At 40.6% G+C, this 24,981-nt stretch overlaps 2 protein-coding genes across 2 annotated transcripts; both read right to left on the reverse strand.

Annotated features, from left to right (window-relative positions):
- Positions 1-2,056: 2,056 nt before the first annotated feature.
- LOC129848991 (zinc finger protein 883-like) lies at positions 2,057-13,746 on the reverse strand. The gene is made up of 4 exons (XM_055916073.1): positions 10,565-13,746; positions 10,003-10,100; positions 9,695-9,872; positions 2,057-4,792 (listed from the first exon to the last, which is right to left on the reverse strand). The coding sequence occupies exons 1-4, from the start codon at positions 10,905-10,907 to the stop codon at positions 3,825-3,827; spliced, it is 1,587 nt and encodes a 528-aa protein (XP_055772048.1). The 5' UTR covers positions 10,908-13,746; the 3' UTR covers positions 2,057-3,824.
- A 7,082-nt stretch (positions 13,747-20,828) lies between these two features.
- Positions 20,829-24,582, reverse strand: LOC129848992 (zinc finger protein 85-like; the record flags this gene model as incomplete). Its single annotated transcript, XM_055916074.1, has 1 exon — positions 20,829-24,582. A coding segment is annotated over one exon (1,016 nt), but the record flags the coding sequence as incomplete, so codon positions are not given.
- Between the last annotated feature and the right edge of the window lie 399 nt (positions 24,583-24,981).

Raw genomic sequence — 24,981 nt, forward strand, 5'->3', positions numbered from 1 at the left:
ATTTTGCACAAAGTTGGTGGAATCTTAATGAAACTGTAATGGCTTCCACCAAGTATTAACTTGGACGGGGGACGGACTTATCCAATTATGATGTAAACAAAACATTTTTTCAACATTTTCTATTAAATCTAATTTAATCCCTTTATAGATTTAATTTTAAGGAGCAAAACGTGTCAAAAAGTTAAAAGGCGTGTAGATGTTCTATAGTCACTGTTCAGCTTTAACTATGGAGTGACCCCATGAAATGGGACATCAGCCAACTCAGTGACCTCCACAGAACACTATTCAGCTTTAACTATGGAGTGACCCCATGAAATGGGACATCAGCCAACTCAGTGACAACCACAGAACACAACTATGTATCGTTTACACAAATATTAGCGTCTTAGCTTTTATTGCAGGACTTTGACTGTGGTACATCACCTCCATAGTCAACCTATTGTGAGAATTGAACATTCATTGGACTGTACAGACTTACTAGCTGTGTTAAGATGGAGCAGCTAGCTAACTGGCTACTGATCAACCTATTGTGTGTATTGAACATTCATATTGGACAGCCTTACCTATAGAGTAGCACCACCACCCATCAGACCATTCTCTTCTTGACGTCAAAGCTGCAGGGTATTGTATCTGTAGGTGTTTATGATTAATAATCCTATTTATTTAAAGCCACCCTAAGATGTCACCATAGTATTCCTTTAAAGCCCCTCTGTTAGATATAAATCTTCAGAGTGGGAAACCAACTGACATGGAAACAATGGAGCAAATGTATCACTACTCAGACATTCCAAATATCACTTGATTATCAGAGGGGTATTATGACATCATATAGAACTACTCAGACATTCCAAATTTCACTTGATTATCAGAGGGGTATTATGACATCAGATAGAACTACTCAGACATTCCAAATATCACTTGTTTATCAGAGGTGTATTATGACATCATATAGAACTACTCAGACATTCCAAATCAGGCTTCATCCATATCATGAAGGTGGATATTGATCCAACCATTTTAAGAGTAATGACCAGGCTGACAGAAACAGGATATGCCTTTACAATTGTATTAATGCAGACAGACGATTTGTTAGTTCATTTGACATGGTGGGGTCTTTTTGTGTCAGTAAAAATGTATAAACGAGAAATGGAGTTGGAAACTCCTTTATGCGCAAATATTTATATAATAACCATCACATCTTAGTTAACTTGGAGTCACGTGATGATATGTTGTGTGGTCCTCCCTCTACGACTTGGGAACCCATGCAGTTTATTAGGCTACAGATGAAATAAGTTATGAACTTCACAGGGTGGTGAAACTGCATGTGACGAGCTTGATGCTCCTTTCCAATACATTTTGATGGTCTTATTCTGGTGACATGATGATTGATGCTTGGTTGCCATTTGATAAAATAAAGTAATATGCGCTCTTATCCACAATAATCTCATCACGTAGGTAGCCTACCCCACTGTATCTGTGAGCTGTTGGCTACAGTGCAGTTTTCTATATAATGTTAAAAAAATAAACCATAGTAGATTTGAACATGTAATGGAAATCCATTTAACTTCTATTTTTCATTCGGTACATGGGAATTTAACAGCAAAAGTTTATTTTGGCAGTTACAGTCTTGTCCCATGGCTTCATCTCACGTACAGACTCGGTAGAGGCGAAGGTCGAGAGCCCGAAACATGACCCAGCCAAGCCGCACTGCTTCTTGACACAATGCACGCTAATCCCGGAAGCCAGCCCACTGGTCAGTTCAGCATCTAGTTTCTATTTACATGTCTTTCAGTCGTCAACTAAAGTTAATTCAACATGAAAATACCTTATGTTGATGGATTATCACTAATCCAATCCGTTTTTCACATTGATCTAACATCACATGGATTTGTTTTGTTGAAATGACGTGGAAACAAAAGTTTATTCAACCAGTGGGAGGCTTGTAAATGACCCCAGGAAAGTGGAACAAAGAACTCTTTACTGAGACAATGATAAACAGCAATCTGTGGGAGAGTTGTGGTGGATATTATAAAATAAGGATCTGCTGGAGTCCAAGTCAAACCAAGATTCTTTATTTCTGAGCTCAGAGAGAATAACAGTTACACAGCGCAGTGTAGACAGTCTGAATTGCTGAAGCATTGGGTGATGAGCACATATCTTTATAGTTTCCTGTTCCTGGGAGGGACTTTATTCATACAAGGATGCAGGTGCAGCTGGTTTGCAACACAGGATGATACTCCCAGGAACAGGAGATTATAATAGGACAGTTTCACAAGGTTAGTCTGTGGTGGTTAATGTCTGTGTTACCAAATGAGGAGAGACAAACTTCACACACCAATCAGAGTTATACTTAAACTACATATTTAATAATAAGATCTTTGCAATGACTTTCAACAATTCACTATTTCTAATGAACCGTGGAGAGTGGCAACACAATGGCTACTGAGATCTTTTATAGCAAAGATCCACCCCCTAGTCGACATAAACCACAGATATTAGGAACAGTTTACAAAGTGAGACTTTATAATGAGAAAGGAGTATCCCGTAGCCAGATAGCATTCGCTATAATTTATCATTCAGTTTGGTCCCTAAGACGAGGTTCTAATCTCGTTCCTGGTACTTCATAGCACAAAACACCAACTCATCCAATGGCATAACTCAATTGTCAACTCTATCAATTGTCAACTCTAGATACTCCCATCTCAAGTAAAACCCCTTCTTGACCCCACTCCTGGACAAGCTCACTTGGTTCCCCATTAATCACACCATCCCTTCGCATAGTTTAACAGATACATTCACATATGAAGACAATGTTCCCTCCTGTCCTCTTCCCTTCCTGATATTCTGCATAGCACCAGGGACATGTGAAAGACAAGCCTGACCTCTCCCCTCTCTGGGACCCAGGTGACTGAGCCCCAGCTGAGGGAAGAAGTGCAACTGCCAACACCAGAGTCCGAATGGATACATTTTAATAACAAGTATATCACATGAGCATATTATGCAGATAAGACATCTTAATTATCTATGTTACCCAACTAATTCTGATTCATCCACCACAAGTCACATACTCAGATATGTGGACACATACAATTAACATTTTGCATTACAGTCTGTGAACATTTTCATTTCATTAAATCATCAGTGGGCCAACATTGTAAATGTAAACAACGGAACAAATGCATCACATCCAAATATCACTTGATTATCTGTAGTGCTGGAGGAAGACACCCAGATAAACACACACAGAGTTTAAAAAAGGACAATTTAAACACATGGAATCGGATCTACTCAATATTCAATTCATGTTTTCTAATAATCGCATAAAAATTGACCATTTAAAACAGAAGGAATCTGACCTACTCTATATTCAAACCGACAAACTCCATATTCAATTCGTGTTTTCTAATAAAACATACAAATATATGTTTTAGTATACTTTGTACAAAGCAATTTCATATGGTAAAAACAGGTAATCATTATCAGTCAACAATATAAGACAATGGGAGCACTGTGTATGTTCTCTGATGAATTTTAAGTCAATGTGACGTGAAATATCAATATACACGCTAAGAGAAATAATTTCTCTCTCCTGTGTGTATTCTCTAATGACCTTTAAGTGACTGTGATGAGTAATATGTTTTCCCGCAGTCTGAGCTTTTATAAGCCTTCTCCTCTGTGTACGGTCTCATTTGTTCTTTCAGTCATGCAAAACCTTTCCACACTGGGAGCAGTGGTAAGGATTCTCCCGTGTGTGTTCTCTCATGTCGTTGTAGGTCCCTTAACTGGTTGAAACACTTTCCACACTGGGAGCAGTGCTAAGGCTTCTACCCAATGTGTATTCTCTCATGTTTTTTCAGGTAGGCTTTCTGGTTAAAACGCTTTCCACACTGTGAGCATTGGTAAGGTTTCTCCCCTGTGTGTATTCTCTCATGTCGTTTTAGGTCCCCTAACTGGTTAAAACACTTGCCACACTGGGAGCAGTGATAAGGCTTCTCCCCAATGTGTATTCTCTCATGTATTTTCAGGTAGGTTTTCTGGTTAAAACTCTTTCCACACTGTGAGCATTGGTAAGGTTTCTCCCCTGTGTGTATTCTCTCATGTCGTTTTAGTTCCCCTACCTGGTTAAAACACTTTCCACACTGGGAGCAGTGATACGGCTTCTCCCCTGTGTGTATTCTCTCATGTCGTTTTAGGTCCCCTAACTGGCAAAAACACTTTCCACACTGGAAGCAGTGAAAAGGCTTCTCCCTTGAGTGTATTTTCTCGTGTTGGTTCAGGTGTCCTTTCCTTTTGAAACTCTTTCCACACTGGGAGCAATGGTAAGGCTTCTCCCCAGTGTGTATTCTCTCATGTTGTTTCAGCTCCCATAACTGGTTAAAACACTTTCCACACTGGGAGCAGTGATACGGCTTCTCCCCTGTGTGTATTCTCTCATGTCGTTTTAGGTTCCCTAACTGGCAAAAGCAATTTCCACACCGGGAGCAGTGAAAAGGCTTCTCCCTTGTGTGTATTTTCTCGTGTTGGTTCAGGTGTCCTTTCATTTCAAAACTCTTTCCACACTGGGAGCAATGGTAAGGCTTCTCCCCAGTGTGTATTCTCTCATGTTGTTTAAGCTCCCATAAGAAGTAACAACCCTTTCCACACTGGGAGCAGTGGTACGGCTTCTCCCCTGTGTGTCTTCGCTCATGTCGTTTCAGGTCCCCAAACTGGTTAAAACACTTTCCACAGTGGGAACACTGTCTTGCTGGTTTGGACCTCCCTGGCTCTGGTTCCTCTGAGTCTGGTCTTTCTCCTGCCAAAGACAGTGTTTAAAAAAAATTGAGACCTGAATGAAACCTCCACATGATAAAACGGCCTTGCTTCGAGGGTAAATCCTAATCAGATCCCTCAACCTGAGGCCAGTTTTAACAATCGTGGTGTGATTTTAAAACAAATGTTGTAGAGCTTCCTGGTAATTACTGATAATATGTTTACATTACTTATTTTATTCATTCTGTTTTACAAGTCAGAACACAAAAAACTAAAAAGTTCTAGGACACTGAAGACACAGACGTCGCTAGATTCCAATTGAGCAGGTGGTTCTAAATATATAACTTCCATAGCTGTATGATACAGAATGTGAACTACACACTTCCTTAAACATAAAATAAGTAAATAAGTAATTTTAAGTGGAAGTCCAAAACTAGTTTTTACGTCGAAGACACAAAGCACATCAGTAACATCTCCCCGTTGTTGAAAGGGTTCGACACCTGCTGTTTAAATGGACCAATTTCTTATTTAGACCTTCACAGATTTTCAACATTTTGAAACATGTCATATTTTGGGTAAAGTAAAAAAATAAGGTGAAATATTTGGGTAAATGTTCCTAAAACTGATAGTTACGACAATGAACAAAAATATAAACACAAGTGTTGGATGTTTCATGAGCTGAAAAAAAAAAGATTGGAGAATTTTTAACATCCCAGTTAGTGAACATTTATTCTTTGCCAAGATAATCAATCCACCTGACAGGTGTGGCATATCAAGAAGCTGATTGAACAGCTTGATTATTAAACACAGGTGCACCTTGTTAATAAATAAAAGGCCACTCTAAAATGTGCAGTTTTGTCACACAACAATGCCACAGATGTCTCAGAGGGAGCGTGCAATTGGCATGCTGACTGCAGGAATGTCCACTGGAGCTGTTGCCAGGGAATTCAACGTACAGTACCAGTCAAAAGTTTGAACTCACCTACTCATTCAAGTGTTTTTCTTAATTTCTTACTATTTTCTACATTGTAGAATAATAGTGAAGACATCAAAACTATTAAAAAACACAAACGGAAACATGTAGTAACCACAAGTGTTAAACAAATCAAAATATATATTAGAATCTTCAAAGCAGCCACACTTTGCATTGATGACAGCTTTGCACACTCTTGGCATTCTCTCAACCAGCTTCACCTGGAATGCTTTTCCAACAACAGACTTGTAGGAGTTCCCAAATATGCTGAGAACTTGTTGGCTGCTTTCCCTTCACTCTGTGATCCAACTCATCCTAAACCATCTCAATTTGGTTGAGGTCGGGGGATTGAGTAGGCCAGGTCATCTGATGCAGCACTCCATCACTCTCCTTCTTGGTCAAATAGCTCTTACACAGCCTGGAGGTGTGTTGGTCATTGTCCTGTTGAAAAACTAATGATAGTGGGACTAAGCCCAAACCAGATGGGATGGCATATCGCTGCAGAATGCTGTGGTAGTCATGCTGGTTAAGTGTGACTTGAATTCTAAATAAATCACTGACATTGTCAACAGCAAAGCACCCGCACACCATCACATCTCCTCCTCCATGCTTCACAGTGGGAACCACACATGCGGAGATCATCCGTTCACCTCCCTCACATCTCACAAAGACATGACGCTCGGAACCAAAAATGTCAAATTTGGACTCATCAGACCCAAGGACAGATATCCACCGGTCTAATGTCCATGGCTCGTGTTTCTTGGCCCAAGCAAGTCTCTTCTTCTTATTGGTGTCCTTTAGTAGTGGTTTCTTTGCAGCAATTCGACCATGAAGGCCTGATTCACGCAGTCTCCTCTGAACTGATGATGTTGAGATGTGTCTGTTGCTTGATCTCTGTGAAGCGTTTATTTGGGCTGCAATTTCTAAGGCTGGTAACTCTAATGAACTTATGCATCCGAAGTAACTCTGGGCTTTCCATTCCTGTGATGGTCCTTAAAGTAATGATGGACTGTTGTTTCTCTTTGCTTATTTGAGCTGTTCTTGACATAATATGGACTTCGTCTTTTACCCAATAGGGCTATCTTCTGTATACCACCCCTACCTTGTCACAACACAACTGATTGGCTCAAACACATTAAAACCTGTTATGGCTAGGGGTTCCGCTAGCGGAACGTTTCGACAACATCCGGTGAAAGTGCAGAGCATGAAATATATATATTTTTATAGGAAATATTTAACTTTCATGCATTCACAAGTGCAATACACCAAATTCAATTTTAACTTCTTGTTAATCTAGCCACCGTGTCAGATTTCAAAAAGGCTTTACGGCAAAAGCAAACCATACGATTATCTGAGGACAGCACCCCATCAAACAAACACATGACAATCATTTCAACCAGCCAGGCGCGACACAAAACTCAGAAATAACGATATAATTCATGCCTTACTTTTGAAGAGCTTCTTCTGTTGGAACTCCAATTTGTCCCATAAACATCACAAATGGTCCTTTGGTTCGATTAATTCCGTCGTTATATCTCCTAAATGTCCATTTATTTGGAACACCGGTTTCAACTCACCCAACATGACTACAAAATATCTAATAAGTTACCTGTAAACTCTGTCCAAACATTTCAAACAACTTTCCTAATCCAACTTTAGGTATATTAATACGTAAATACGTAAAACAACGTGAAGCGCGTGACCTGGAGCGCGCATCAAAACATTAGAGAGCACAAGGCTGGACCCTCGTTCTGAATAGCCGTACCTCTTCATTTCTATAAAGAAAAACATGAACCAATTTCTAAAGACTGTTGACATCTAGTGGAAGCAATAGGAACTGCAACCAAGTGCCACAGAAATCTATGTTCCCATAGAAAAACAATTGAAAACAGAGTCACCTCAACAACAAAATGATCCTCCTGGATGGTTTGTCCTCTGGGTTTTGCCTGCCAAATAAGTTATGCTATACTAACAGACATTATTTTAACAGTTTTAGAAACGTTATAGTGTTTTCTGTCCAAATCTACCAATTATATGCATATCCTAGCTTCTGGGCCTGAGTAGCAGGCAGTTTACTTTTGGGCACGCTTTCAACCTGGATGTGAAAATACTGCCCCCTATCCCAAACAGGTTTTAAGGAAAGAAATGCCACACCTTAACTTCTAAAAAGGCACACATGTTAATTGAAATGCATTCCATGTGGCTACCTCATGATGCTACAGTCCTCCTCTAAGACTCAATAATGTTTCATCATCAGATGCTACAGTCCTCCTTCAAGACTCCATAATGTTTCATCATTAGCTGCTACAGTCCTCCTTTAAGACTCCATAATGTTTCATCATTAGATGCTACAGTCCTCCTTTAAGACTCCATAATGTTTCATCATTAGATGCTACAGTCCTCCTTTAAGACTCCATCATGTTTCATGTCCATAATGTTTCATGTCTGGAAGCGCTACTCTATCTATTCTACTCTTATCCTTTCGGTTTTTATAATATTTAATAATATTAATAATGTTATAATAGGTAATAACTAACTTTAATAACTAGGGTTAATACCTGCCTGGCTCCCAACAAAAATTGTATCTTTTCCCCCCTCTAACAATACCGCTACAGAATTAGCATAGTAGGACATGTAATTTAAGGTAATCAGAAATATTTAGGACTAACTAACTATTCCTTGCCACCCATTCTGAAACTCACTGCAGCTCTTTGTTAAGTGTTGCTGTCATTTCAGTCGCTGTGGTAGGTGACGTGTACAGTGTTGAGTCATCCGCATACATAGACACACTGGCTTTACTCAAATGTCGTTGGTAAAGATTGAAACAAGCAGGTGCCAAACAGCTGCCCTGGGGAATTCCTGATTCTACCTTGATTTTGTTGTACAGGCTTCCATTAAAGAACACTCTCTGTGTTCTGGTAGACAGGTAGCTCTGGGGCGGCAGGTAGCCTAGTGGTTAGAGCGTTAGGCCAGTAACCAAAAGGTTGCTGGATCGAATCCCCGAGCTGACAAGGTAAAACTCTGTTGTTCTGCCCCTGAACAAGGCGGTTAACCCACTGTACCCAGGCTCTTAACTGACTTGCCTAGTTAAATAAAGGTAAAATAGAAATTAAACACCGGTGACGTGTCATTGCTGATTTTTTTAAACCAAAATTTAATTGAAGATGCTCCAAAGATTTTTACAATCATTCTTTATGTCATTTATCTTTGTTTAAAAAAAAGTATATTATTTACATCAACAACATAGGAATCACTACAAAACGTATTGTATGACCTCTTTTACACAATATTAGGCCCAGCCTTTGGAACTGTGGTTTTCCTAGACATGGCTACTATATTGTGATCTCTACATCTGATGGATCTGGATACTGCTTTAAAACACATTTCTGCAGCATTAGTAAAGATATGATCAAAACATGATGATTTCATTCCTCTACTGTTTGTAACTACCCTGGTAGGTTGACTGATAACCTGAACAAGGTTGACGGCACTGGTTACAGTTTGAAGCTTTCTCTTGAGTGGGCAGCCTGATCACAGCTTTCCTCCAGTATTAGTTCATTAATTAACAGTGTCTGGAGTTTAGTTTTCCTGTTCTACAGTCTTGTAAAGATAGGGGGGTTGACTGGGACAGGCAATGTAACATCCATGTTTTAATGAAAAGTTTTTGTAAAACAAGCACCTTACATTGGATCATCTTTTAACTTTCTCTCTAAAGCTAACTTTCATCAAGGTCTTATATGGTCTATTGGTTTCTCTCTTTTCATTGGCAGAATCCTTTTCAGTGTTATGATATTCATAACATCCATATCCACCAGTCTATCTTCCTGTCAACTAACAGAACTCTGCTGGTTGTCCTGGTAACAGATACCAGTCTATCTTCCTGTCAACAAACAGAACTCTGCTGGTTGTCCTGGTAACAGATACCAGTGGGCAGATCTATTGCATTTGTTCAAACTAAACTACAGCACTTACTTTGATGAGTCAAATCTGATCCTTTCTTCTCTTCTCCTCCTCTCACAGTTCCACTCAGCCCCGTTGTTTTCCTGCAGTCCACCAGCAGCACAGACAGCCTCTTCATACCCAGCAGTAAGGTGCTACCGGGAGAGGCATGACATGGGGACTCCGGGAGGGAGGAAGGGCTAGCGTTGTCCTGGTAACCATAAAGAGGGGACACAGACACATATCATTATGGATGCTGATGTCACTGTTGTCATAAAGTGCCTTACAGAAACGTGGATCCTGATAGAGCAAGCTGTATGCTAGACCAGACCAAGCTGTACCATCTGGTGGTCTGATCTGGAGAGACTCTTCTCTGCCTCGTCAGCATCAGGATGTTGTTGAGGCTCCCCAGAGGATCCACGAAAGTCATGTCTCTCTCCTGTGTGAACGAGAACATCAAACAGATGGTGAACTTATGACCATCGATTGCAATCACAGAGTCTTACAAGAGGCATGAATATGTCTAAAAAAGTGCCTATAATGGCCACTTTCATCGTGATTTCCTAAAATGTTGTTTGTGTTGCAAATGTAAAAGGGTCGTTCCAAGAAAAGGGGTCCTTTTGCGGCCCTTTGAAAATGTATTAGAAATTATGCTCCCAGACGTTGAATTCTGAAAAGCCTGATTTATGAAGTGCACTTTAATGTGGACTACATGGATATTTCAATACATCTAATATAAAAGTCACAAAAATATATGTACCAATGACGGATAGCACCATTAACAATTTATTGAGTACTGAACAACATACAACAAAGTGTAGAACTTCAGTAGAATGCCCCTTTCAAACCCCACATTAGTTCAAGAAATGCATATTTTGTGCCCGTTTTTAAGTCAGTACTCACTGGTCTTAATCGACTCTTCAGCCTCCTTTTTCACTCCCAAAACGTCTTCCTCCTCTTTTATTGAGATAGCCTCCTCTTCCTCTTTTACTCTAAAAGGTTCTTCCTCTTCTTTCACTACATTCTCTTCTTTCAATGTTATGGCATCTTCCTCCTTTTTGATTCTGAAAGCTTCTACCTCCTCCTCTTCCACTTTGACAACCTCTTTCCCATCTTCCTCTTTCACTGTAATATCATCCTCTTCTTCTTTCAATGTGATAGCTTCCTCTTCCTCCTTTTTCATCCTGAAAGCTTCTTCCTCTCCTTTCATCAGAGCTTCTTTCTCCGTCGAGCTTAGTGAGCTCATGCTCCGGTCGATTAGCCTAGTGCATTATCAATTTAACACATTTGCTAATTTAACAAGCAAATTACGTGTAAATGAAAGAGTAGATAAGTAAACAGAATTATATTCAAAACACTAAGAGTAAAATACACAAGATTGGTCTAAATCGCTTCAATGTTTCGGTTTTAAGTTCGCTAGCAAATCACCACGTTGGTTGAATCAGAAGCCTTTTGTCGCTGTTGAAGCCTCCAGTTCCGTCCACTAGAACATACGTCACGCAAGCAGCATCACCTGAAAGGCTCAAATCGCCACCTGCTGACTGGAGTGGGTAACGCAGATTGGAAAAATATTAATTACAATGTTTATTCTTGCAAGCAATGTCATGAGAGGTAATAAAATAAAATAAACAGATGTTATGTTTTCTCTTACTTCTTACAGCCAATACTTTACTCCAGGGCTGACCTGCCCATTAGGTAGGATTAGGTGACAGATTAAAGAGTTTTCATTTTTATGTCATAGTTATTCTGAACCCACTGCCTGCAAGTCGTCTAAATTATCCTAAGTGATTTGTATTTTCCTTCAACTTTCTGAAGAGGAAAAAGCCCGGAAATGCCACTGTCTGAGTGCAATTGTCTACCATTATGTTTAGCTGTTGGGCGATTATGCTAATGACAACCATCTTCTGGTTGATTAAAAAGCTGTCATGACGTTGCCTGCGTGGGTATAGCAAACCCCATCCCCCTCTCCCTGCCTCTCCCTTTCCACCACAACCCATGCGGTGATCACAGAGAGATGTCGTAAATTCCTGAGAATCTCCCCACCACAAACAGTATTAAGACAGAGGGTAAACTTTCAGGACAAAGGAATTCTCTTCCACCTCACAGAACTTGAGGTACGAACATATTTCATGTTCCTGCCAAAGTAGGAAATATTGGTGAAGATCCTAGCTATTAACATGTCCATTTGTCCCCATGTGGGAATCTCAGGAGAGACTGTGGGACCACATTACCATACCGCTGTTTATATAATAACCTCAGATATGAGGTTTACATCTGTTTGTTGTATAAAATGAATGAGTGAGTATGATACTGTTTGTATAATTGTGTAATATGATTTTGGACTGTTTAATTAAGAAAAATACAAATACCTTTTTGATTTGAACTAAATCCAAGGACCGCCCTGAGCCCAGTATGGGTCAGAGACCATGGGACCACCCCTCTCTGCTATCTGAATAAAACCCAACTCCTAAGAAATTACCATTATGACCATGTTTCTCTCAATCACGAGAGGACAAAGGTTGCAGACCAGCTTACCTCGATAACGAGAGGGCCAAGGTTTGAGACCAGACTGCTGAATCTTTTAACCATCCCACGTGGTTAAAACTCTTATACGAATCATAACAATTCTTTGATATTGACTTCTAGTCTGCAGCTAGGAATTCGGTATCATTGAACGCGAAGAAAGACAACCGCCGAAACATCCATTCTATAACGAATGTCACTGAACTCTCCACAATAACTCCAACAAAAACGAACTTCTCTCCAACGATCAAGACGACACACACACTGAACGTAACTATATATATATTGATTGCAATTGTTCCCGAATGAGTGAGCGTTCATGTGTAAGGATTAGCATGTCAATTGTTATAGTTATGGACTCTGTAGTGAATTATTAGTCGAATGCAACTTTCCCTTTTGTCTAACAGCCGCCATGCCGGTTCAGCCCACTAGGGTATATTGCTCCCATCATTTCATGTAACTATTTTAAGTTTGTTTGTTTGTTTATGCATTTCTGTGAATTAATTAGTTAGTAATAAATAAATGATTTAAGACAATTGATGTATGGATGACTCATAGTGAAGACTGGGTTCGTGCAGATCAACGATTTACGACGTTTGGAATGAGACTGACGAGGTAGAGTAAATAAATAATTAATTAGAAGACTATTGATCAGATATGAAAATATTTGAAAGGTTATATTGGGAAATTATAACTTTGTAATCTAATAACTTTCCCTGGTGCCCTCGAATTCATAGTTAATTAGTTACGTTATTACTCAAGTGATAGCGTAAGCCCTAATTACAGGACTATATGATAAAAACTATAAGTCTTCAATTTAACGATAGCAAAGACACGACAAAGCTTTCCCACAAACCTTGTCAAGTAAATGTTCACTACAAAGTAGTCTATGCCTACCTGGCAGAATGATTTCATGATTATTTGCATCAATCCAGTTGTGATTTGTTCAGCAGACTCTGCAATCACATGTGTGCTACAGAGACACCACCAACCAAGCAAGGCTCTTGCTGGTGCCACTTGAATTAAAGGGTATCTACACACAAAAATGAAAATTTCTTAGATTTTTCTCAGACTTCAAAAGTGGTCTCCTGATGTGATTTAAGTATTGTTGTGGACTTAGAACATCCAATGTTGTTGTTTTTCTATTAACAGTGTGATTTAGAGAGAAAAACAGAAAAACAGGGACAAATGTGAAACCTGGAAAAATGGAGAAAATGGAATTAGGTTAAAAAAAGAAAAGAATAGGGCCCTAAATATTCTATTCAGTTTCTCTCATTACTGGATTATCTAGGGATAGTGTAGAGTAACAGCTGTATCCCGAAGTGACCTTTAACCTCCCTGCTCCTCAATACGTCTCCCACTGGATCAAAGCTTCAGCCAAGTAGGATACATGATAGATTCAACACATGGAGTTGGGTTGGATATAGTCATGGTAGGATACATGATAGTGGCAACACATGGAGCTGGGTTGGATATTGTCATGGTAGGATACATGATAGTGGCAACACATGTAGTTGGGTTGGATAGTCATGGTAGGATACATGATAGTGGCAACACATGTAGTTGGGTTGGATATAGTCATGGTAGGATACATGATAGTGGCAACACATGGAGCTGGGTTGGATATAGTCATGGTAGGATACATTGGGCGGCAAGATGTTCTTTACCATTCGGCCATCAGATTTGCCACCAATGCTCCTTATAGGACACCTCACTGCACTCCATACTCCTCTGTAAACTGGTTATCTCAGTTTAACAGTCGCAAGACTGTATAACAGTCGCAAGACCCACTGGTTTAATGCTTATATATAAAACCCTCTTAGGCCTCACTCACCCCTATCTAAGATATCTACTGCAGCCCTCATCCTCCACATACAACACCCGTTCTGCCAGTCACATTCTGTTAAAGGTCCCCAAAGCACACACATCCCTGGGTCGCTCCTCTTTTCAGTTTGCTGCAGCTAGCGACGGGAACAAGCTGCAAAAAACACTTAAACTGGACAGTTTTATCTCCATCTCTTCATTCAAAGACTCAATCATGGACACTCTTACTGACAGTTGTGGCTGCTTCGCGTGGTGTATTGTTGTCTCTACCTTCTTGCCTTTGTGCTCTTGTCTGTGCCCAATAATGTTTGTACCATGTTGTGTTGCTACCATGTTGTTGTCATGTTGTGTTGCTACCATGTTGTTGTCATGTGGTGCTGCTACCATGTTGTGTTGCTAACATGTTGTTGTCATGTGGTGTTGCTACCATGTTGTTGTTATGTTGTGTTGCTAACATGTTGTTGTCATGTGGTGTTGCTACCATGTTGTTGTCATGTCGTGTTACTACCATGTTGTTGTTATGTGGTGTTGCTAACATGTTGTTGTTATGTTGTGTTGCTACCATGTTGTGTTGCTACCATGTTGTGTTGCTACCATGTTGTCATGTGGTGTTGCTACCATGTTGTTGTCATGTGGTGTTGCTATCATGTTGTTGTTATGTGGTGTTGCTAACATGTTGTTGTTATGTGGTGTTGCTACCATGTTGTTGTTATGTTGTGTTGCTACCATGTTGTTGTTATGTGGTTCTGCTACCATGTTGTTGTCATGTGGTGTTGCTACCATGTTTTTGTCATGTTGTGTTGCTACCATGTTGTTATGTTGTGTTGCTACCATGTTGTTGTTATGTGGTTCTGCTACCATGTTGTGTTGCTACCATGTTGTGTTGCTACCATGTTGTGTTGCTACCATGTTGTGCTGCCATGTCATGTTGCCACCATGTTGTTGTTATGTGGTGCTGCTACCATGTTGTTGTCATGTTGTGCTGCTACCATGTTGTTGTTATGTGGTGTTGCTACCATGTTGTTGTTATGTGGTGCTGCTACCATGTTTTTGTCATGTTGTGTTGCTGCCATGTTGTTGTCATGTGGTGTTTCTACCATGTTGTTGTTATGTGGGGTTGCAACCATGTTGTTGTCATGTGGTGTTTCTACCATGTTGTTGTTATGTTGTGTTGCTGCCATGTTGTTGTCATGTGGTGTTGCTGCCATGTTGTTGTTATGTAGTGTTGCTACCATGTTGTTGTTATGTGGGGTTGCAACCATGTTGTTGTCATGTTGTGCTGCTACCATGTTGTTGTTATGTGGTGTTGCTACCATGTTGTTGTTATGTGGTGCTGCTACCATGTTTTTGTCATGTTGTGTTGCTGCCATGTTGTTGTCATGTGGTGTTTCTACCATGTTGTTGTTATGTGGGGTTGCAACCATGTTGTTGTCATGTGGTGTTTCTACCATGTTGTTGTTATGTTGTGTTGCTGCCATGTTGTTGTCATGTGGTGCTGCTACCATGTTGTTGTCATGTGGTGTTTCTACATGTAATAATAACATGTATGATTTATGATTTATATTTATAAGTTCTTTAGTAAAAAAACATTAGTGACATAATTTAGTATTTAATATTACATAGTAAACTTTAATAATTGTAATATGTAAGTTTAAATGACTACTAAAGTTTTTGAATAAAATAAAAGGTTTGAAAGAAAATGTAATTTACCTTCAATGAAATATATCTCTCTCTCTTTCTCTCCCTCTATCTCTCCCCTTGTCTGGGAATGTTAAGGGTCAAGAAGTTGTGAGTCTAGGGGGGCCCTTGCACACAGGGGAACTATATGTATGTAACAGTATAACTTTACGTCCGTCCCCTCGCCCAAACCCGGGCGTGAACCAGGGACCCTCTGCACACATCAACAACAGTCACCCATCGTTACCCATCGCTCCACAAAAGCCGCGGCCCTTGCAGAGTAAAGGGAACCACTACCTCAATGTCATAGAGCAAGTGACGCCAACGACTGAAAGGCTGCTAGCGCGCACCACCGCTAACTAGCTAGCCATTTCAAATCGGTTACATGTACACAAAATAACTAACAACCTGGACCCCCAGGTGTCTTTCAAAACATATGTTTTACTAACGACCTAAACAGATAATTTTTACCCTTTTAAAAATAGTTATGGGGGGAGGTCCGGGGGATGTCTGTCTTTGAAAGGGTCATTGTAATCTTTAAGATGTCCCCTTTACTGATGACCTAAACAGATACATTTTACCCCCCATAAAAGACTGTCCGAGGGATGTCTCAGTCAACCCCCCCAAAATAAGCCCCAAAGTTCTCACACCATCCTCTATGGAAGGGTCATTGTACTCTTTAACTATACTTCCTTTACTGACGACCTAAACAGATCACTTTTACCCTTTAAATAATAGTTGTCAGCTATCCAGATTTAATGGTCAAGAGATTGTGAACCTAGAGGGGCCCTTGCACACATGTTGTGTTTAGGTTAACGTTTTCTGTTTATGAAGGAATAAATGATTGAGAGGATATAGACCACAAAAAAAAAGATAATTGTATTCTTAACGATGTGCCCTTTACAAATGACTTAAACAGATCATTTAACTCCATGAATAACCTTTTACTGCAGGGGGCTAAATCAGGGGCCTTCAATGCTGCAGAAAAGTTTTGGTACCCTTCCCCAGATCTGTGCCTCGACACAATCCTGTCTCGGAGCTCTACGGACAATTCCTTCAACCTCATGGCTAGGTTTTTGCTCTGATCTGCACTGTCAACTGTGGGACCTTATATAGACAGGTGTGTGCCTTTCCAAATCATGTCCAATCAATTGAATTTACCACAGGTGGACTCCATTCTAGTTGCAGAAACATCTCAAGGATGATCAATGGAAACAGGATGCACCTGAGCTCAATTATGAGTCTCATATAGCAAAGGGTCTGAATACTTATGTAAATAATTTTTGTGTTTAAAACATTTGCAAAAATGTATAAAAAACTTGTTTCCGCTTTGTCATATGGGGTATTGTGTGTAGATTGCTGAGGAAATTGTTTCATTTAATACATTTTTTAATAAGGCTGTAACATAACAAAATGGGAAAAAGTCAAGGGGTCTGAATACTTTCCAAAGAAACTGTAAGTGATTGAGGAGAGAGCATCATTGCTATATTCTAATTAAAATAATTGACCCATAAGGGAACATATGAGCAAAGCAATGCGTGACCCATACAGAATAAAAAATATATTAATCTCAATGAGAAATATAATTTAATAAACAAACGTTTGCATAACCAAAGACATGCATGTTAACGTTAGAAGCCTCCTCCCTAAGTTTGTTTTGTTCACTGCTTTAGCACTTTAGCTCTGCCAACCCAGATGTTTTAGCCGTGTCTGAATCCTGGCTTAGGAAGACCACCAAAAATTCTGACATTTTCATCCCTAACTACAAGATTTTCAGACAAGATAGAACGGCCAAAGGGGGCGGTGTTGCAATCTACTGCAAGGATTGCCTGCAGAGTTCTGTTTTACTATCCAGGTCTGTTCCGAAACAATTTGAACTCCTACTTTTAAAAATCCACCTCTCTAAAAACAAGTCTCTCACTGTTGCCGCCTGCTATAGACCACCCTCTGCCCCCAGCTGTGCTCTGGACACCATATGTGAACTGATTGCCCCCCATCTATCTTCAGAGCTTGTGCTGCTAGGCGACCTAAATTGGAACATGCTTAACACCCCAGCCATCCTACAATCTAAGCTTGATGCCCTCAATCTCACACAAATTATCAATGAACCTACCAGGTATCACCCCAATTCCGTAAACACGGGTACCCTCATAGACATCATCCTAACCAACTTGCCCTCCAAATACACCTCTGCTGTTTTCAACCAAGATCTCAGCGATCACTGCCTCATTGCCTGTATCCGTAATGGGTCAGCGATCAAACGACCTCCACTCATCACTGTCAAACGCTCCCTGAAACACTTCAGCGAGCAGGCCTTTCTAATCGACCTGGCCGAGGTATCCTGGAAGGATATTGATCTCATCCCGTCAGTAGAGGATGCCTGGATATTTTTTTAAAATGCCTTCCTCACCATCTTGAATAAGCATGCCCCATTTAAGAAATTTAGAACCAGGAACAGATATAGCCCTTGGTTCTCTCCTGACCTGACTGCCCTTAACCAACAGAAAAACATCCTATGGCGTTCTGCATTAGCATCGAACAGCCCCCGTGATATGCAACTTTTCAGGGAAGCTAGAAACCAGTATACACAGGCAGTTAGAAAAGCCAAGGCTAGCTTTTTCAAGCAGAAATTTGCTTCCTGCAACACAAACTCAAAAAAGTTCTGGGACACTGTAAAGTCCATGGAGAATAAGAACACTTCCTCCCAGCTTCCAACTGCACTGAAGATAGGAAATACTGTCACCACCGACAAATCCATTATAATTGAGAATTTCAATAAGCATTTTTCTACGGCTGGCCATGCTTTCCACCTGGCTACCCCTACCCCGGTCAACAGCACTGCCCTCCCCTCTGCTACTCGCCCAAGCCTTCCCCATTTCTCTTTCTCCCAAATACAGTCAGCTGATGTTCTGAAAGAGCTGCAAAATCTGGACCCTTACAAATCAGCCGGGCTAGATAATCTGGACCCTTTCTTTCTAAAACTATCTGCTGAAATTGTTGCCACCCCTATTACCAGCCTTTTCAACCTCTCTTTCGTGTCGTCTGAGATTCCCAAAGATTGGAAAGCAGCTGCGGTTATCCCCCTCTTCAAAGGGGGAGACACTCTAGACCCAAACTGCTACAGACCTATATCTATCCTACCCTGCCTTTCTAAGGTCTTCGAAAGCCAAGTCAACAAACAGATTACCGACCATCTCGAATCCCACCATACCTTCTCCGCTATGCAATCTGGTTTCAGAGCTGGTCATGGGTGCACCTCAGCCACGCTCAAGGTCATAAACGATATCTTAACCGCTATCGATAGGAAACAGTACTGTGCAGCCATATTCATTGACCTGGCCAAGGCTTTTGACTCTGTCAATCACCACATCCTCATCGGCAGACTCGACAGCCTTGGTTTCTCTAATGATTGCCTCGCCTGGTTCACCAACTACTTCTCTGATCGAGTTCAGTGTGTCAAATCGGAGGGTCTGTTGTCCGGACCTCTGGCAGTCTCTATGGGGGTGCCACAGGGTTCAATTCTTGGACCGACTCTCTTCTCTGTATACATCAATGATGTCGCTCTTGCTGCTGGTGAGTCTCTGATCCACCTCTATGCAGACGACACGATTCTGTATACTTCTGGCCCTTCTCTTGACACTGTGTTAACAACCCTCCAGGCGAGCTTCAATGCCATACAACTCTCCTTCCGTGGCCTCCAATTGCTCTTAAATACAAGTAAAACTAAATGCATGCTCTTCAACCGATCGCTGCCTGCACCTGCCCGCCTGTCCAGCATCACTACTCTGGACGGCTCTGACTTAGAATATGTGGACAACTACAAATACCTAGGTGTCTGGTTAGACTGTAAACTCTCCTTCCAGACTCACATCAAGCATCTCCAATCCAAAGTTAAATCTAGAATCGGCTTCCTATTCCGCAACAAAGCATCCTTCACTCATGCTGCCAAACATACCCTTGTAAAACTGACCATCCTACCAATCCTCGACTTCGGTGATGTCATTTACAAAATAGCCTCCAAAACCCTACTCAATAAATTGGATGCAGTCTATCACAGTGCCATCCGTTTTGTCACCAAAGCCCCATATACTACCCACCACTGCGACCTGTACGCTCTCGTTGGCTGGCCCTCGCTTCACACTCGTCGCCAAACCCACTGGCTCCAGGTCATCTACAAGACCCTGCTAGGTAAAGTCCCCCCTTATCTCAGCTCGCTGGTCACCATAGCAACACCCACCCGTAGCACGCGCTCCAGCAGGTATATCTCTCTGGTCACCCCCAAAACCAATTCTTCCTTTGGCCGCCTCTCCTTCCAGTTCTCTGCTGCCAATGACTGGAACGAACTACAAAAATCTCTGAAACTGGAAACACTTATCTCCCTCACTAGCTTTAAGCACCAGCTGTCAGAGCAGCTCATAGATTACTGCACCTGTACATAGCCCATCTATAATTTAGCCCAAACAACTACCTCTTTACCTACTGTATTTATTTATTTTGCTCCTTTGCACCCCATTATTTCTATCTCTACTTTGCACCTTCTTCCACTGCAAACCAACCATTCCAGTGTTATTTTTTTTACTTGCTATATTGTATTTACTTCGCCACCATGGCCTTTATATATTTTTTTATTTATTTATATATATATTTTGTTTGCCTTCACCTCCCTTATCTCACCTCACTTGCTCATATTGTATATAGACTTATTTTCACTGTATTATTGACTGTATGTTTGTTCTACTCCATGTGTAACTATGTGTTGTTGTATGTGTCGAACTGCTTTGCTTTATCTTGGCCAGGTCGCAATTGTAAATGAGAACGTGTTCTCAATTTGCCTACCTGGTTAAATAAAGGTTAAATAAAAAATAAATAAATAAAATGAAAACTGGTAGGGAACATTGTATTTAGCTAGGATTTCATATGGCCAGGAAGGTCATTGAGAATAACAATAGACAATAGTTAATGTTGCTAGTTTAGGGATGAAGATAGTGAAGGTTCATTATGTTAAAGATGTTTTTTATTTTGACGTGGAAACAATGTTTATTGGAAAGTAAAACAAAGAACTCTTCATTGAGACAATGATAAACAGCAATCCGTGGGAGATTTGAGGTGGATATTATAAAATAAGGATCTGTTGGAGTCCAAGTCAAACCAAGAATCTTTATTTCTGAGCTCAGAAAGAATAACAGAGTTTGGTATTTTATTAGGATCCCCATTAGCTGTTGCAAAATCAGCAGCTACTCTTCCTGGGGTCCACACAAAACATGACACATAATACAGCACATCAATAGACAAGAACAGCTCAAGGACAGAACTACATACATTTTGTAAAAGGCACACGTAGCCTACATATCAATGCATACACACAAACTATCTAGGTCAAATAGGGGAGAGGGGTTGTGCCGTGAGGTGTTGCTTAATCTGTTTTTTGAAACCAGGTTTGCTGTTTATTTGAGCAATATGAGATGGAAGGAAGTTCCATGCAATAAGGGCCCTATATAATACTGTACGCTTTCTTGAATTTGTTCTGGAAACTTGGGGACTGTGAAAAGACCCCCGGTGGCATGTCTGGTGGGATAAGTGTGTGTGTCAGAGCTGTGTGTAAGTTGACTTGTAAGAACTTTGATGATATCTGTACATTATAGGAACACCTGTGATGACAAAAGTACAATGATTCTTGTGTTGCTTTAGCTTGAGATGAAGAATCAGTGGTTGACACCTTGCAAGTGCATGAAAAGGTCAACTGTACAAAGTCAGATGTCTATGTGTTGAAACTATATTTTAGGTAACAGATGGATAAAGGGAACTAAGAGTTCCTGTTGATACTATGTTCCAGTCTTACTTCCAGTCTGACATGATAGCAATAAGGGGAAGAGTGATAGGGAAACTAACTGCCAATAACGCAATAAGCTGAACTCCGCCTAGCAGAGACATCTTTGTATTAGCAACTATAAATTATGAGCTTATATGGTGTTAATAAGGGACATCACCCGGGGCGGGGTGATCCTCAGTAGGGGATAAAAAGGGAAAACACCATATTTTGAACTGAAATTATGAGCTTATATGGTGTTAATAAGGGACATCACCCGGGGCGGGGTGATCCTCAGTAGGGGATAAAAAGGGAAAACACCATATTTTGAACTGAGTGTCTTGCTTGCAAATTGCTGTAAGTGTAAACTCCGGGTTGCAATCCTTATTAAACAAACTAAGCTCTGATCAAATACGGATTTCCTGTGGTCTCTTCTGTGCACATAGGGCAGAATTCCCTTACAGACTATGCAAACAATTTGGGATTTTCAACATATTCATGTTTCTTATAAAAAGAAGAAGTGATGCAGTCAGTCTCTCCTCAACTCTTAGCCAAGAGAGACTGGCATGCATAGTATTAATATCAGTCTTCTGATTACAATTAAGAGCAAAATGTGCCGCTCTGTTCTGGGCCAGCTGCACCTTTAATAGGTCTTTCTTTGCAGCACTGGACCACACGACTGGACAATAATCAAGATTAGACAAAACTAGAGCCTGCAGAACTTGCTTTTTGGAGTGTGGTGTCAAAAAAGCAGACCATCTCTTTGAGGCTAGACCTCTCCCCATCTTTACAACCACTGAATCTATATGTTTTGACCATGACAGTTTACAATCTAAGGTAATGCCAAGTAATTTAGTCTCAACTTGTTCAACAGCAACACAATTCATTACCAGATTCAGCTGAGGTCTAGAACTTAAGGAATGATTTGTACCAAATACAATGCTCTTAGTTTTAGAGATGTTCAGTACCAGTTTATTACTGGCCACCCATTCCAAAACAGACTGCAACTCTTTGTTAAGTGTTTCAGTGACATCATTAGCTGTGGTTGCTGATGCGTATATGGTTGAATCATCAGCACACATGGACACACATGCTTTGTTTAATGCCAGTGGCAGGTCATTGGTAAGAATAGAAAAGAGTAGAGGGCCTAGAGAGCTGCCCTGAGGTACATTACACTTTATATGTTTGACATTAGAGAAGCTTCCATTAAAAACCCTCTGAGTTCTAGTAGATAGATAGCTCTGAATCCACATTATGGCAGAGGTTGAAAAGCCATAGCACATACGTTTTTTCAACAAGAGGTTATGGTCAATAATATCAAAGGATACATTGAAATCTAACAATAGAGCTCCCACAATCTTCTTATCAATTTCTCTCAACCAATCATCAGTCATTTGTGTCAGTGCAGCACATGTTGAGTGCCCTTCTCTATAAGCATGCTGAAAGTCTGTTGCTAATTTGTTTACAGAGAAATATCATTGTATTTGGTCAAACACAATTTTTCCCAACAGTTTGCTAAGAGCTGGCAGCAAGCTTATAGGTCTGCTGTTAGAAACAGTAAAGGCCGCTTTACCACTCTTGGGTAGTGGAACTACTTTGGCTTCCCTCCAGGCCTGAGGACAAAGACTTTCCTCTAGGCTCAGATTAAACATATGACAGATAGGAGTGGCTATAGAGTCAGCTACTGTCCTCAGTAGCTTCCCATCTAAGTTGTCAATGTCATTATTGATCGATAACAATTTTTCCACCTCTCTCACACTAACTTTACAACATTCAATACTTGCACTGCTTTTCTTTCATTATGATTTTTTACAAGTTTTTTTCCATCATTCTTTATATCATTGATCTTGGCTTCCTAATAAAGTGTATTATTTTGTTGAGTTTGGTCACATCATTTCTCCATTTGCAGTACGTAAGCCAGCCAGATGTGCAGCCAGACTTATTAGCCACTCCTTTTGCCCAAACTCTTTCAAACATACAGTTTTTAAATTCCTCATCAATCCATGGAGCCTTAACAGTTCTAACAGTCAGTTTCTTAACAGGTACATGTTTATCAATAATTGGAAGAAGCAATTTCATATGGTTTTCCCACAGTCTGAGCTTTTGTAAGCCTTCTCCTCTATGTGCAGTCTCATGTGTTCTTTCAGGTTGCTTAATTGGTTAAAACCCTTTCCAGACTGGGAGCAGTGGTAAGGCGTCTCCCCTGTGTGTATTCTCTCGTGTTTTTTCAGATCCCCTGACCGGTTGAAACACTTTCCACACTCTGAGCAGTGGTTAGGCTTTTCAACTGTATGTATTCTCTCATGTTTTTTCAGGCTGCTTAATTGGTTAAAACTCTTGCCAGACTGGGAGCAGTAGTAAGGCTTCTCCCCTGTGTGTATTCTCTCGTGTTTTTTCAGGTTCCCTGTCCGTTTAAAACACTTGCCACACTGGGAGCAGTGGTAAGGCTTCTCCCCTGTGTGTATTATCTCATGTTCTTTCAGATGCCCTGACCGGTTGAAACACTTTCCACACTGGGAGCAGTGGTAAGGCTTCTCCCCTGTTTGTATTATCTCATGTTCTTTCAGATGCCATGACCGGGTTAAAAATTTTCCACACTGGGAGCAGTGGTAAGGCTTCTCCACTGTGTGTATTATCTCATGTTTTTTCAGATCCCCTGACTGGCTGAAAAACTTTCCACACTGGGAGCATTGGTAAGGCTTCTCACCTGTGTGTATTCTCTTGTGTTGTTTCAGGTTCCCTAACTGGTTAAAACACTTGCCACACTGGGAGCAGTGGTAAGGCTTCTCCCCTGTGTGTATTCTCTCGTGTGATTTCAGGTTCCCTGACCGGTTAAAACACTTGCCACACTGGGAGCAGTGGTAACGCTTCTCCCCTGTGTGTATTATCTCATGTTCTTTCAGATGCCCTAACTGGTTAAAACTCTTTCCACACTGCAAGCAGTGGTAAGATTTCTCCCCTGTGTGTATTCTCTCATGTCGGTACAGGTCCCTTAACTGGTTAAAACACTTTCCACAGCGGGAACACTGGTGTCTTCTTGTTGGTTTGGACGTCCCTGGCTCTGGTTCCTCTGAGTCTGGTCTTTCTCCTGCCAAAGACAGTGTGTTTTAAAAAAAAGAGATCTGAATGAAACCTCCACATGATAAATAGGCCTTGCTACGAGGGTAAATCCTAATCAGATCGCTCAATAAGCTAAGGCCAGTTTTAACAATCTTGGTGTGATTTTAAAACAAATGTTGTAGAGTTTCCTGGTAATTACTGATAATGTTTACATTACTTATTTATTCATTCTGTTTTACAAGTCAGAACACAAAAAAACTAAACCGTTCTTGGACACTCAAGACACAGATGTCGCTTAATTCCAATCGAGCAGGTGGTTGTAAATATATAACTTTCATAGCTGTATGATACAGAATGCGACCTACAGTCGTGGCCAAAAGTTTTGAGAATGACACAAATATTAATTTCCACAAAGTTTGCTGCTTCAGTG

This window comes from Salvelinus fontinalis, unplaced genomic scaffold (genome assembly GCF_029448725.1).
Source record: "Salvelinus fontinalis isolate EN_2023a unplaced genomic scaffold, ASM2944872v1 scaffold_1320, whole genome shotgun sequence".
Lineage (NCBI taxonomy): Eukaryota > Metazoa > Chordata > Actinopteri > Salmoniformes > Salmonidae > Salvelinus > Salvelinus fontinalis.

Bases quoted from the DNA above. Each gene is read 5' to 3' on its own strand.
- LOC129848991 (XM_055916073.1), bottom strand. From the start codon at position 10,907: ATGAGCTCACTAAGCTCGACGGAGAAAGAAGCTCTGATGAAAGGAGAG. The intron at 9,873-10,002 runs GTACAGCTTGGT...TATGGTTACCAG, and splicing joins CCAGATCAGACCACCAGATG to GACAACGCTAGCCCTTCCTC. The intron at 4,793-9,694 runs GTAAGTGCTGTA...TGTCTTTGGCAG, and splicing joins ATCAGATTTGACTCATCAAA to GAGAAAGACCAGACTCAGAG.